This window comes from Haematobia irritans, chromosome 3 (assembly GCF_050003625.1).
Source record: "Haematobia irritans isolate KBUSLIRL chromosome 3, ASM5000362v1, whole genome shotgun sequence".
Taxonomy (NCBI): Eukaryota; Metazoa; Arthropoda; class Insecta; order Diptera; family Muscidae; genus Haematobia; species Haematobia irritans.
Genome location: NC_134399.1, coordinates 5,854,863 through 5,870,036, shown reverse-complemented (window position 1 = coordinate 5,870,036; position 15,174 = coordinate 5,854,863). Strand labels below are relative to the sequence as shown.

The window sequence follows — 15,174 nt, the reverse complement described above, 5'->3', positions numbered from 1 at the left end:
AATTTTGACACAATTTTCTATAAAATAAAATTTTGACAAAATTTTCTATAGAAATAAAATTTTGACAAAATTTTCTATAGAAGTAAAATTTTGACAAAATATTCTCCAGAAATAAAATTTTGACAAAAATTTCTATAGAAATAAAATTTTGACAAAATTTTCTATAGCAACAAAATTTTGACTAAATTTTCTATAGAAATAAAATTTTGACAAAATTTTCTATAGCAATAAAATTTTGACAAAATTTTCTATAGAAATAAAATTTTGACAAAATTTTCTATAGCAATAAAATTTTGACAAAATTTTCTATAGAAATAAAATTTTGACGAAATTTTCTGTAGAAATAAAATTATGAGAAAATTTTCTATAGAAATAAAATTTTGACCAAATTTTCTATAGAAATAAAATTTTGACAAAATTTTCTATACAAATAAAATTTTGACAAAATTTTCTGTAGAAATAAAATTTTGACAAAATTTTCTATAGCAATAAAATTTTTACAAAATTTTCTATAGAAATAAAATGTTGACAAAATTTTCTATAGAAATAAAATTTTGACAAAATATTCTATAGAAATAAAATTTTGACAAAATTTTCTATAGCAATAAAATTTTGACTAAATTTTCTATATAAATAAAATTTTGACAAAATTTTCTATAGCAACAAAATTTTGACTAAATTTTCTATAGAAATAAAATTTTGACAAAATTTTCTATAGCAATAAAATTTTGACAAAATTCTCTATAGAAATAAAATTTTGACGAAATTTTCTGTAGATATAAAATTTTTACAAAATTTTCTATAGAAATAAAATTTTGACACAATTTTCTATAAAATAAAATTTTGACAAAATTTTCTATAGAAATAAAATTTTGACAAAATTTTCTATAGAAATAAAATTTTGACAAAATTTTCTATAGAAATAAAATTTTGACAAAATTTTCTATAGAAATAAAATTTAACAAAATTTTCTTTAGAAATATAATTTTAACAAAATTTTTTATAGAAATAAAATTTTGACAAGATTTTCTATAGAAATAAAATTTTGACAAAATTTCTATAGAAATAAAATTTTAACAAAAAATTCTATGGAAATAAAATTTCGACAAAATTTCCTATAGAAATAAAATGTTGACAACATTTTCTATAGAAATAAAATGTTGACAAAATTTTCTATAGAAATAAAATGTTAACAAAATTTTCTATAGAAATAAAATTTTGATAAAGTTTCCTATAAAAATAAAATTTTGATAAAGTTTTCTATAAAAATAAAATTTTGATAAAATTTTCTATAGAAATAAAATTTTGACAAAATATTCTATGGAAATAAAATTTTGACAAAATTTTCTATAGAAATAAAATTATGACGAAATTTTCTGTAGAAATAAAATTTTTACAAAATTTTCTATTAAAATAAAAGTTTTACAAAACTTTCTATAGAAATAAAATTTTGACACAATTTTCTATAAAATAAAATTTTGACAAAATTTTCTATAGAAATAAAATTTTGACAAAATTTTCTATAGAAGTAAAATTTTGACAAAATATTCTCCAGAAATAAAATTTTGACAAAAATTTCTATAGAAATAAAATTTTGACAAGATTTTCTAAAGAAATAAAATTTTGACAAAATTTTCTATAGCAATAAAATTTTGACAAAAATTTCTATGGAAATAAAATTTTGACAAAATTTTCTGTAGAAATAAAATTTTGACAAAATTTTCTTTAGAAATAAAATTTTAACAAAATTTTCTATAGAAATAAAATTTTGACAAAATATTCTATAGAAATAAAATTTTGACAAAATTTTCTATAGCAATAAAATTTTGACAAAATTTTCTATATAAATAAAATTTTGACAAAATTTTCTGTAGAAATAAAATTTTGACAAAATTTTCTATAGAAATAAAATTTTGACAAAATTTTCTATAGAAGTAAAATTTTGACAAAATTTTCTATAGAAATAAAATTTTTACAAAATTTTCTATAGCAATAAAATTTTTCAAAATTTTCTATAGCAATAAAATTTTTACAAAATAAATCGCCAGCCGAAATATTATTCCCCATGATAAATTTAACAAAAACGATTTAATATTATCAACCTACTCTCAAAAAAAAAAAGTTTACTTGGATTCAAAGATTTTGACCTTCCCTTAAGGATTTTGGTATTGATTCCGAGCCAAAGATGCGGTTCCTTTAAAATAAAGAATTTTTTTAGGGACCTATCTGGCTTTAAATCTAGGACCCATAATATTAAAATTAGGATACAGAACAGATCTCATTTATCAAATTTCGATTCTTTTTACGAGGTTTATTAATAAAGGTACTGACGTACAAACAAATGCCAGTTTAAAAATCAAACTTATAATGGATACTTCAAAGTACAAAATGTTTTCTTATTTCCAAAAAAAAAAAAAAAACTTTAAACCAAAGACGCTAAATCCTCAAAATAAGTCTTAGCCTATATTTAAAGCGTTTTTATCTTAAATCTAAATTTTCAATATTTCAGTTAATTTAAGGACAATTCCTTTAACTCAAAAATGTGTTTCTTTACTTTAAGGAAAATTAGCCTTAGTTCATAGACATGGGACTTTAACGGGGGGACGCAAATTTACAAAATGTGTGTCCTAAATTTAATGAAAAAAAATTTTTTGAAGCAAAGATTATAAACTTTATTTTAATTAAAATTTCATTATTTTAAATAAATTTGTCCTTAATATTTTGTAAATTTCGCATCCTAAAATTTAGGTTGCGTAATCTTTAATATCACGTAAATTTTTTTCAGTGTAAATGAATTCGTAAAGATTGAGGTATTACAGCAAATTTCTCATATCAGAAACAAATGCTTTCGTTCGAGTAGAATGGCCAAAACAGCTGGATTTATAAATGAAAATCACATGTTTTTGGCATTTCAGTCGAACGAAAGCATTCGTTTCGGATATGAGAAATTGGCTATTAGTCTTAATGTCCGTGGTTACACTTTCTACAAACATATATAATATACTATGAGATTGAAGGTGGAAATATCCCCAGAAAGATTCCTAAACCACAACTGTATCCCAAGCCAAATCCGCTGATCCCCAAAGTAAAAGAAATAGCCCTAAACACGAGAAATAAATCACCAGAAAAATTCCCGAATTTGTCAACAATGGCTCTGGGAATACAAATAGATTGGCCGGCAATCATGGACATTCCACATTCTACCCACTCAAAAAAAAGTGAACTCTCTACTTCACTAAAGCCAATTTAACTTTATTTTAGATCATAGAATTATTATGTTTGGAGAAGGTTTCATTTATTCTAATAATTTTTTGCGTACGTTAATTAAATTAACAAAAAAACGGGAGAAAAAAATATACACCAATTTTCTACTAAATTCGTATTTCTCACAACATAGTTCATTATTTCTTTAGATTTGTAAGTTTTACTACTAAGGGGTTTATCATGAACTTCGTATGTCTTTAAAGAATTCTTGCATTTTTGAAGTCTAGTTTTTTCCTTCAAACTACAACATTTTCTTTAACAAGTAAAAAAAACTTAATTATGTCTAATAAATTTTCTTGAATTTGTCGAAAAATATTTACTTATTTTTGTTATATCGGCATGATAGCAGCGTTTAGTTAAAATTTTTTAAAAATATTCAAAATTTTCTAAAATTAACCGAAAGTTGTCTTCCTGGTGGGTCCACTGTTTTTTCAGTGCCGCACAACAGCTACCAAAATCTCCGTAATTCGTTGGACTTTTACGCCTGGGCCATTTGGAGTGTAATGTTCTACGGTTTGCTTAATATGGCAATGATTTTATGCCAATTTTTTTTTTTTGCTTTTACTTCATTTATGCTTTTATGGATGAATTTTGTAAATGTAAGTTAAAAATTGGAAGACTTCAGGTAATTCTCGCTATTTGAATAACGCGTTGCATTGAAATCTCAAAATAATGGAATACAATTTAGTTCATTGTACTCCATTCTTCCCATAAAACAGTTCAGTGTTGTATAAAAAAACCCTTCAACTGAATATACAACATCATACAAGTTTTAATGCCAGAGAGAATAATAACTAAACTCATAATTCACACAAAAATCTGATTATTTATTTTCTTAAATTGAAAAACCACTTCTCTTTTAAATTCGGCTGTCAATTTACTCATATTCGGCATCAAGTATACGGTCACCTCTCATTGGCAACGCTGACAACCACCATGTTGGTGTTGGCAAGTCCCATTTACAAACAGCCAAAATCAGTACAACTTCTACTGTCGCCGCAGATACAACAAAGTTACGGGTGAGCGTGTCAAATAATCGGTGTGTGCGTGAGTGCGATTCGCATAGCTCTGCTTAATTAAAAAAAAAACTTATACCAACTATTTTTGTGTATTTAATAAATTAAATACAATTTAATATAAAATTATAACAAACGAAATGTGTTAAGTGATTCGAGGTGGCATACAGAGTTTTAAAACAAACAAACGAATAAATTTCGAAATTAATTTTTTATCCAAAAATTCCAAAAAAAAAGTATTAGAAAAACGAGTGGGTGGCCAAAACAACAAACGAAAAATCGACAACAAAAAATAAACTGTTTACGGGCAAATTACAGTCGAAAAAAATGTGAGTGAGTAAAACAACACAGGTTTGGTTTTTATCATGGGGAAGGAACATTGGTTGTGTGCAATAGTCCCTGTGAGTGTGTTATGCTAAAGTTCGTAAAGGTGTTTTTTTTATGTTCTCCGTCTGTCCTACCATCTTGCGCTCGCTGAGTTGAGTGTTTGGTTGAATGCGAGCGCGTGTGTGTGTGTATGTGTCTATGTGTAATGTTTTCATTCAAGGCACCAACGATGAAGAGTTTACTTTGTTCGGTCTTAGATGAAGTTAAAACAGCTACAATGCAAAGATGAAGAACAAGCACACGATGGAAACACACAACAACAACAACAACAATATAACAAAAACATATGCACCGCATAGAAAACAAAAGAAAAATGCAGTCTACAACAACGAGGAGGCAAAAAGGAAAAAAACGGAGCAAATAATGTAATGTAATAACGCCGCCGTTGTTGTCGGGAGAACAACAACAACAACAAAAAGGGAGCTATGACAAAGAAACAACGAAGAATACGACATCAGCTAGCCTGCGATGAATAACAATTTACACAAAACCACCGCAGCCAACCACCCACCCACACATGTAAATTGTAATGAAGAGATTCGGTTGTACATAACCGGCCGGATTTCCGTTACGTTTCCCCTCTCCAGTAACATATTGGAATTTCGATTCAATTTTGAATAAAAAATGCAATATTTCTATAATTATTTGACAAAATTAGAAGATCATGAAATGATTGTTAGTGCCAATGCCTTTTGTGTGGAAAAAAACATTCTAGAGTAGCTGGTTTTAGTACATCCTTAATTGATCAGAACAATTGAAATCTTGTTAAGGGTTTTGTGAGTGTTTTATTCTTTCTAAATGGCTGCACCAATAATTTCCTCTAACGAAATCTTGGCCAACCTATCTGTCGGCATGTTTTGATCTTTTGCCGTACTCTACTGAAGGAGGCATTCCTTTTGTTATTGAACTGATAATCTGAGCCGGTGCTTATTGCCATATGAACGCTCATCACAGTGTTTCGAAATGGCCTTAAAGTGAAATGGGAAATTTAAAAGTTCTATCCTACCATGGCCAAGTAAACAAAATTAAAATTTGCTATAAAATTACAAGGTTCAATGCGAGGGCGGAAGAGTATCGTAAGAGGAATTTTCACAGAAAAAAAAATCCTTAATTAAAGCAACGTTACATTTAACTTAGTTTTATTGCAAAAAAAATTAATTCTTGGTAGTTAAATTTTATTATTTTTTCGAAATTTTCCACAGTATAATAAAATCTTTCATTTTTTTTTTAATATGTCTCAACAATTTTATGAACTAAAGGGGGGTATAAAGTTCAAACCTACACATAAGTTCAATATGAACTAAAGCAAAAGAAAATTTTCGTACGATTCACAAAAATAGTAGGAATGATCTACTGTGTGGTTAAAATGGTCATGCTTTGGCACCAATGATTTTCTTCTTTTTTTTTGGGTAATTTTTATACCCTGCGCCACACTGTGGAACAGGGTCTTATAAGTTAATGCATATGTTTGCAACACCCAGAAGGAGACGAGATAGACACATGGTGTCTTTGGCAAAAATGATCAGGGTGGGCTCCTGAGTCGATATAGCCATGTCCGTCTGTCCGTGAACACAGTTTTATAATCAAAGTCTAGGTCGCAGTTTTAGTCCAATCGACATCAAATTTGGCACAAGTATGTATTTTGGCTCAGAATAGATCCCTATTGATTTTGGAAGAAATCGTTTCAGATTTAGATATAGCTCCCATATATATATATATATATTTCGCCCGATATGGACTTATATGGCCCCAGAAGCCAAAGTTTTAGACTAATTTGCTTAAGATTTTGCACAAGAAGAACAATTAGTATTATAGTCAAGTGTGCCAAATTTTATTGAAATCGGTTCAGATTTAGATATAGCTCCCATATATATAGTTCGTCCGATATGGACTAATACGGTCCCAGAAGCCAGAGCTTTACCCCAATTTGGTTACACTCATATGACCACAGTGGCCAATCTTTTACTCCGATTTAATTGAAATTTTGCACAGGGAGTAGAATTAGCATTGTAGCTATGCGTGCCAAATTTTCTTGAAATCGGTTCAGATTTATATATAGCTCCCATATATATCGTTCGCCCGATTTACACTCATATACCACAGTGGTCAATCTTTTACTCCGATTTAATTGAAATTTTGCACAGGGAATAGAATTAGCATTGTAGCTATGCGTGGCAAATTTGGTTGAAATCAGTTCAGATTTAGATATAGCTCCCATATATAGCTTTCGCCCGATTGACACTCATATGACCACAGAGGCCAATTTTTAACTCCGATTTAGTTGAAATTTTGCACAGGGAGTAGAATTAGCATTGCAGCTATGCGTGCCAAATTTGGTTGAAATCGGTTCAGATTAATATATAGCTCCCATATATAGCTTTCGGCCGATTTACACTCATATGACCACAGAGTCCAATGTTTTGCTCCGATTTAGTTGAAATTTTGCACAGGGAGTAGAATTAGCATTGTAGCTATGCGTGCCAAATTTGGTTGCAATCGGTTCAGATTTAGATATAGCTCCCATATATATCGTTCGCCCGATTTACACTCATATGACCACAGTGGCCAATCTTTTACTCCGATTTAATTGAAATTTTGCACAGGGAGTAGAATTAGCATTGTAGCTATGCGTGCCAAATTTGGTTGAAATCAGTTCAGATTTAGATATAGCTCCCATATATATGTTTTTCTGATTTCGACAAAAATGGTCAAAATATCAACATTTTCCTTGTAAAATCGCCACTGCTTAGTCGAAAAGTTGTAAAAATGACTCTAATTTTCCTATACTTCTAATACATATATATCGAGCGATAAATCATAAATAAACTTATGCGAAGTTTCCTTAAAATTCCTTCAGATTTAAATGTTTCCCATATTTTTTACTAACATTGTGTTCCACCCTAGTGCATTAGCCGACTTAAATTTTGAGTCTATAGATTTTGTTGAAGTCTATCAAATTCTGTCCAGATCGAGAGATATTTAAATTTATGTATTTGGGACAAACCTTTATGTAGAGCCCCCAACACATTTGACGGATGTGATATGGTATCGAAAATTTAGATCTACAAAGTGGTGCAGGGTATAATATAGTAGGCCCCGCCCGACTTTAGACTTTCCTGACTTGTTTTAATAGGTAATTGTAACTTTTTTTGTTTCAAATAAATTAAAAATAAAAAATATCAAATAAAGGTGGATTGTTCCCTTAAGTATGTTTTAATTGTAAAGAATAGGAATGACTACCAAAATGCTTAAGGTGGTCAACGTTTTTGGGTCCAAGTAATTTTTTGTTTTTTTTTTTTTAGTATAAAAAATCGCCAACCAAGCTCTCCAAAAGCTTTTTGTGATCCAATTCCATTGAAATATTTTGCAATATTAATACGCCCAGTTTTGACACTACCATACTGTGCGATGTCAAACTCATGCAAGAAGTGTGCCCTTTTGGAAAATTGCCAATTCATTGGTTTCTTGTTCGGCGATTTTTTTTATCGATGTTTTGTTTTGCCTGATATGTGTAATTTGAGTGGCACTTTTTTCTGCTCACTGCAAAGATTTGCTATGGTCATCGTATTTGTGTTTTTGTTGAATTCATTGACTTGGTTTCATATTTCCTTTGGCATTCTTTTATTGTTTTTTGTTTGTCTGATACTCTCGCTTGATGCCTTAGTTGTGCTTTGCAAGAGAAAATAAATAATGACTGTAAATATAATTATCCGATTTCAAGACATCTTTTCATAACCCAGAATTGCAGTTTGCATTGGCTAAGCCAGTTGTTGGTTTTGTTGTTCATATTTTCTATGACGTTATTTAGTCTTATTTTGTTAACTTGTCTAGTTAAAAAGTCGGGCAAATAGAAACTTGTTTTTAATTTTGTTTTTGAAATCTATAAAAATTTAATTCGAATTCTATACAAATTGTCATCGTAGACCAGACTATTTTGAAATTAATTCACTTCTCATGGTTTATTGTAATAACCATTGACAGTCAGCCGGAGACAAACAAACGGCCAGACAAAATAGGTCTAAATAAAATAAAAAAACTAAGCAAGGTTAACCATACATTTTTATAATCAATGAAATATGTAAACAGCCATTTGTTTGCTATGTAATCTATTGAGGTTCAAGTGGAAGAATCTAGCCTTAGAAAATATATGTAAACTTCAATTAAATTGGGCTGGAGTTTTACTTACAAGCGCCACCATCTAGAGAATGAAGCACAACCATTTTTGTCGGTGAAACCCAATTTTTACCATACAAGGCTTGACTATTAGGTATAGGCCCAATATTTCAGACTCACTTAGACTATTCAGTACATTGTGATACCACAGTGGTGAACCCACAAACTTGTGCATGCAAGGCAATATATGCAAATATATCTATACGGCGTCAGTAAATTATGCATTAAATAATCAAATTAATGTATGCAAAGCGCCTTAAGATTAATTGTACAAATAATCTTAAATTAAATTTACATTTTATAAATTTCTTTTGTCCACGATTTTTGCTAAATTATTAGAAAAGCATAGCATTAAATTAATGTGGATACTCGTTTCCTCTTTTTTGCAGAAAATGGGAAATTTTGAACCTTTTTTAGATTTAAAAGAATTATTTCGATTAATTGGAGGCTACATTTCAGGTGGGATGAGCTAAAGAAGTTGTTGTTGTAACGGTTTTGCTCTTTTAGCTTGTATCCATATGAATGAACTCTGCGATTAGATTGGGATGCGTCCATTAGTGATTTGGTGGTTAGTCGGGTAGGTGACGCTTGTTGGTTCCAGATGGGATGCACGTCAGCTAGGCTGCTATCAATCACTGATAGGTAGGAGTTGAGGCAGCTGTACTTGCCAAAACTACCCTAGTTTACCGTGATATGGGTGGTGATCGAACTCCGAGAACAGGATAACCCCCTCACCACTTCTCACCGCTTCTAACTCCGAGGATTAACTTTGAAGCTTCTCACTGCTTTAGCAACAGTAACCTCATGAATCCTGTTTATCACAATGGACTGAATAGTCTAAGTGAGCCTGAATCTTAATCGGGCTGCCACTTTAACCTTATGAATCCTGTTCAGATGTTCTCACTGCTTTAGTTACAGTAGCCTCATGAATCCTGTTCAGTTCAGCCTGGCACGCTGCCTGATCTAGAGACCCTCGGACCGGGGTCTCGCGCTGTAGAAAGTGAAGATTAACCCTTATATTCCTGGGTGGTGGAACCCACGTTCGCTACGCTTCTATCAATCACTGCTAGGTGGAAATTAAGGTGGCTGCACTTGTCTAATCTTAGTGGGGCAAAACTTCCTTGGTCTGTCGAGGGAGATCTCTTTCTTCCGTTGATATGGTGATCAAACTCCGAGAACAGGATTAACCGCGTAACTTCTCACCGCTTCAGCTACAGTATCTTCATGAATCTTGTTCAGTTCTGCCTGATCTAGAGACTCTCTTTTGTATCTCGGATCTGGATTTCGTGCTGTAGAAAGTGAAGATTACATTCCTGAGTGGTGGAACACACGTCTGCTACGCTACTATTAAACACTGATAAGTAGAAACTGAGGCGGATGCACTTGCTTGATCTTAGTTGAGCCAAAACTCCCTTGGAATGCCGTGGGAGGTCTCTTTCCCCCGGTGCTATGGACTGTGATCGATATCCGAGAACGGTATTAACCTTGCAGCTTCTCACAACTTAAGCTATAATATCCTGTTCATACTTGGCTGGTATGCTGCCCAATCTAGAGACTTTCTTTTGTGTTTCAGATCTGGATCTCGTGCTCTAGCAGTTGAAGATCTACCCTTACTTTTGTGAGTGGTGGAACACTCGTCCATAAGTAGGAATTAAGACAGTTGTAATTCTCTAATCTTAGTGGGACAAAACTACAAAACTGTTCTGTAGTTGGAGGTCTCTTTCGTATTTCGGATGTGGATCTCGCGCTCTAGAAGGTGAAGATCAACCATGGGGGATGGTTGCCCATCCACAATATAGAAATTTGGATGGTTACAGCGATAACAACCTACACACGTCAAATATGCTGCTATCAAACACTGATAGGTAGGAATCGAGGCGGCTGAACTTGATTGATCCTAGTTGAGCCACCACTACGGTTGGAGGTCTCTTTCTTCCGGTGTTGTAGGCGGTAGTAGAAATCCAAAAACAAACCTATCCTATCCTCATGAATCTTGTTCTGACCTGCTTGGTATGTTGCCTGATCTAGAGGCTCTCATTTGTATCTCGGTTCTTGGCCTTGATCTCTACAAGGTGAAGATCACATTTCCGGGTGGTGGTTGAGTGTCCATAAGGTGGTGATTTGAATGATTACTGCGATAACAACTCAGGAGCCACTGATTCGATAACAGACAATTGTGTCTACGCAAGGGTATGATCCTGTTCTCCACATAAAGATGACACAGGAGTATACAAAGGAAACAGTTCTAACAGATCCACATGCTATTCCACTGCGTGTCACTTGTCTGAGAAACCTTAACCCATCCACACTGGCACTGCCTATTTTACCACTGACCGGCCAGTTGCCTTATATGCAGTCATCACAGTTTATTTTTCCGGCACCCAAGTATTGCCGACTTAATGACCATATTTCAACGGCGGAGCTTATCACAAATTGCAGTGGCATAGCCAGACGTCATGAGAAGTCTGTCGAGTGTGACCCCAAGAATCTTGGGGTAGTTTGTAGTTGAAATCGTCCGTGCCGTCGAATGGCCAAAAATAGCTGGCCTATACCATCAGGAAGATTTTTATGTTATGCCTGATTATAGGCTATATACTTATTGGACCACCCGCTTGAATATAGTGGTCAGAAAATCCACGGATGGAGTATATGAGTCACGATTGTTAAAGTCAGTCTAATTCTATACCCAGAGAAGGAATATGATCAACACCTAGATCACAATATTATTTTTTGGAACAGTGAATATGGAACATGTTTGTCGCAACCATGATATTTTCTCTGACATTATATATGATTTTATATTTGGCGAGAAAACAATATTTTTGCGGAAAAATGTCTGTGGTTCCCCATCCAAAAACAACATTTGATCTAGGAAGTGATCATATTATCTGCGTGTATAAAGCCCCGACTTCAACTTTATTGTAATCAATGTCAAAATCTTCAAAAATCTATGAAAGCAAGATAAATTCGTTTAAAAATATGTACCGAATAATAACCATGTTTTCATACTAATCTTGACTATTTTCCAGTATTCTAGTAATAAAATTCATAGTCTAATACTATCGTGCCTCTTAATTGTCACCCAATCTATCAATTTACCCTATAACCAGCAAGCAATTTTGAAATATCAGATTTTCTCCATTGTTTTGTTTTTTCGTCATACATCAGCCATACACATTGTGATGGACACTTTTTAAATACCAAAACAAACATTTACATCTGTCTCCCATAAACAAAAACCTTATTTCTAATGTGTTATCAATAATTTTATTTGCTTTTCCCTTTGTTCTCTTTCAGTTGATAGATGGCAACCCAAATACTATAAATTCGCCGTAGACATATGAAAGAAACACACATTGCTGGCATATATCCTGCAAAGAGTTGGAGAGAATCTCTCTTGAAGAGTGAGGGAAATCAACGAGGTGATTTTCGTAATCAATGGTAAATGGTAAAAAGAGTGGTGAAAATAGAAAATTCAACATTAATACAACAACACACGCTACAATCACCATTATTATTCCTTTGACAAAAACGCGAACTCTCTCACTCTCTTGGTGTGTTATGTGCTAGTCCTCTCTCAAATATTGTATTGTAGATGAAAGTGTGTGTGTGTGTTTTTTCCATACAAAACAAGAGGCAGCAGCAGCAAGTTAGCCATCAATATACGGTGAATAGTTGGACTTGGGTGAGAAATGTGAGCAAAACGCACGGATACGCGAAGGAAAGAACATCGTTGTACGGCGCTCGCAAAACGCCAGGATTAAAAATAGCAAATTAGTAAAAGAAAAAAAGTGTAATTTAGGGGGTGAAGAGAAAAGCAAATTGCAAAACAAAAGCTAGAAAAAAAGAAAAGAGGGCACAAAAAAGTGCACCCAAGATCTATACGCGTTTACCGAAAAAAAAATCATCGAATGATTGATTGAGAAATATATCTTTAATTAGAATGTAAAAGCAAAAGTGAGCGTTTATGCGTGTGTCTGAAAACGGGAACGACGTGAGTGCGACGAACGACGAAAGAAAAAAACAAGAAGGTCCAAATAGTGCGTGATAAGTGTAATTTGTATGTAAGTGGTGCTCGGTGTAACAACGATAACTCATACGACGTACACACATCTCCATTTTAAAGAATATTTCATGTGAATACCCTGTGTGTTGGCCCCCTCACTCACTCACTCATTCCAACTCCACAACCACCCTACTACAGTCATTTGTTCGTTCACTTAGTTCTTTCTCATCGTTGTAGTCGTCTTCGTTGTTGTTGTTGGCAATGTTGGTGTTATTGGTTGGGGTGTTTATGTTGATGTAGTGTTGTAGTTCTTGTTGTTGTTGTTGTTTTTGTTGCTGCTGTGTATAAGTACACACATATTTTTGGGTGTGAAAACGAAAGTGAAAATCTAGCACACAACAGCAGCATACAACGAGGAGAAGGCCTAAAACCTCCAACCGCCTCCCCGCCTGATACAAAACAACGAACAACGAGGACGAGTATTGTGAATTGAGGGAGAAGTAGGTGGCAGAGACAAAAACTAAAAGGAACAACCAGCAGCAAGTATTGTTAGCAATAATTGTCGTTGTTGCCATTGTTGTTTTTTTTTGTTGTTGTCATTACTGACTACGTTCGTTGTATGACCCATACGCGTCGTTAGTACGTCTGAAGTATTCACCTAACGTGTATACCCCCTGCTTGCCAGCCCCATAAACCCAAAGTTCAGCTTGTTCTTGCTTTCATTTACATCGTTTTTTGTTTTCTGCTCCGTATATATATAGGAGTGCTCCCTGATCCAAGGAGATATCTCTGATGCTGCTGCTAATGCTTCTTCTTTATTGTCATTGTCCAACTCAATGTTCATGGGTGGATTATTGTTATATAAAATAAAGTAACAGCAACAACAAAAATTGTAAATACCACAAAAACCAAACAACAAAAGTGTAAGAAAAACATCAAAAAAAAATACAGCGTTAAATCAAAAAAAAAAAAACAAGAAAAAATGCAAGATATAAAGAAAAAAAGAAAAGTGAAAGAAATCCTTTGAGAAAGAGAGCAATAAAATAAACGGAAGCAGAAAAAAACAACAACAACAAAATAAAATATCCTGTGAATAGCAACAATCACAACAAATTTAAGACCAGAGTTGCCCCAAAATCACAAAGAAAAATAAGGGGAAAAATACAAACACCTTCTCCAAAATAGCATCCTTGAGTCTTTGAGTTTTGTCGTTTTTGGCCTAGCTGCCATTAAATCTGACATCCATAAATCACATATATCAGCATTGTTTCCTGGAGTGGCAAAGCAAAGCCATTTATACTTGACAAACTGGCTGTGTCCCTGAGTGACAAGCAGACTTACTGGCTAAGGGGGGCTTGAGTTGAATTGACAAGCCTAAATTTTGCGTGAAAGTATATGTCCGCGTGTGACGTCAAAAATCGTAATAATTTGTTGTTATATACACAGATATCACAGATTGTTGGTGTTGTATTTGTACTTCACCACAGCATAGCTGAGAAGCTCCACCACGCGCTCTTGCTGATGCTGTGGAGGCTAAACTGCAGAACCTATATTACATCCTCAAAAAGCTCGGGTGGCAGACTAAGCAAAAATCCAAAACCAACAACAACCTATAAGTGAGAGTCAACTAACAAGAATTTGTGAGAGCGTGTGTGATTGTGTTTGTGTGGTGGGATTTTAAGTGAGGGAGTAAATTTCCTTTATACAAAAGGAAATCTACCACCCACAGGTCCTAACCTATCTTCATACCAGCCATCCACCCCACCACCACATTCCTTACTTGGGCCACATACCAGCCAGCCAGCATCTTTGCTTTGTTCACCTTAGCTTAGCACACCAGCACCAGCATCATCAGAATGGAGCAACCCAGTATACTTGTTAGAATTTTACACTCGATACCGCATGTGAACTACACATTTCAGCGGGTTAATGACACCTTCAATCCGGACAGCGATGTTTATCTCGAGGTGAGTTTATTTTTAAACATATTTCCAAAATACATATAAAGCAAACAGCATATCCTTTCTCTATAATCGTCTTTAATATTTCACCCTCTACTTGAAAGTAACTATAAGAGAAAGACCGAGAGAGAGTGAGAGCGAATGTTTATGGGAGATTTTTTTGGGAGGCTAATCTCTTTTAGTTTTCTTATATTTCATAGCATTTAAAATTAGAACGTTGTGTTGAAATTCTAAAGGACAACAACAACAACAATAATAACGTTGGCTAATTATACGAAACTTTTAAACTTTAATTCATCATTCGTGTGTTTGTTAGTTAGATAATCCTTTGATATCCTTTGGCTGTAAAAGACAGAAAAGCAGACAG

At 33.2% G+C, this 15,174-nt stretch overlaps 1 protein-coding gene across 1 annotated transcript in view; it reads left to right on the top strand.

Moving 5' to 3' along the window:
- The first annotated feature begins 4,262 nt into the window (after nucleotides 1-4,262).
- LOC142228628 (uncharacterized) overlaps nucleotides 4,263-15,174 on the top strand; it is a 139,191-nt gene continuing 128,279 nt past the window's right edge. Inside the window, 2 exon segments of the mRNA XM_075299123.1 lie at nucleotides 4,263-4,303; nucleotides 13,608-14,813. Coding sequence (XP_075155238.1) covers nucleotides 14,703-14,813 — 111 coding nt within the window. The 5' untranslated portion in view covers nucleotides 4,263-4,303; nucleotides 13,608-14,702.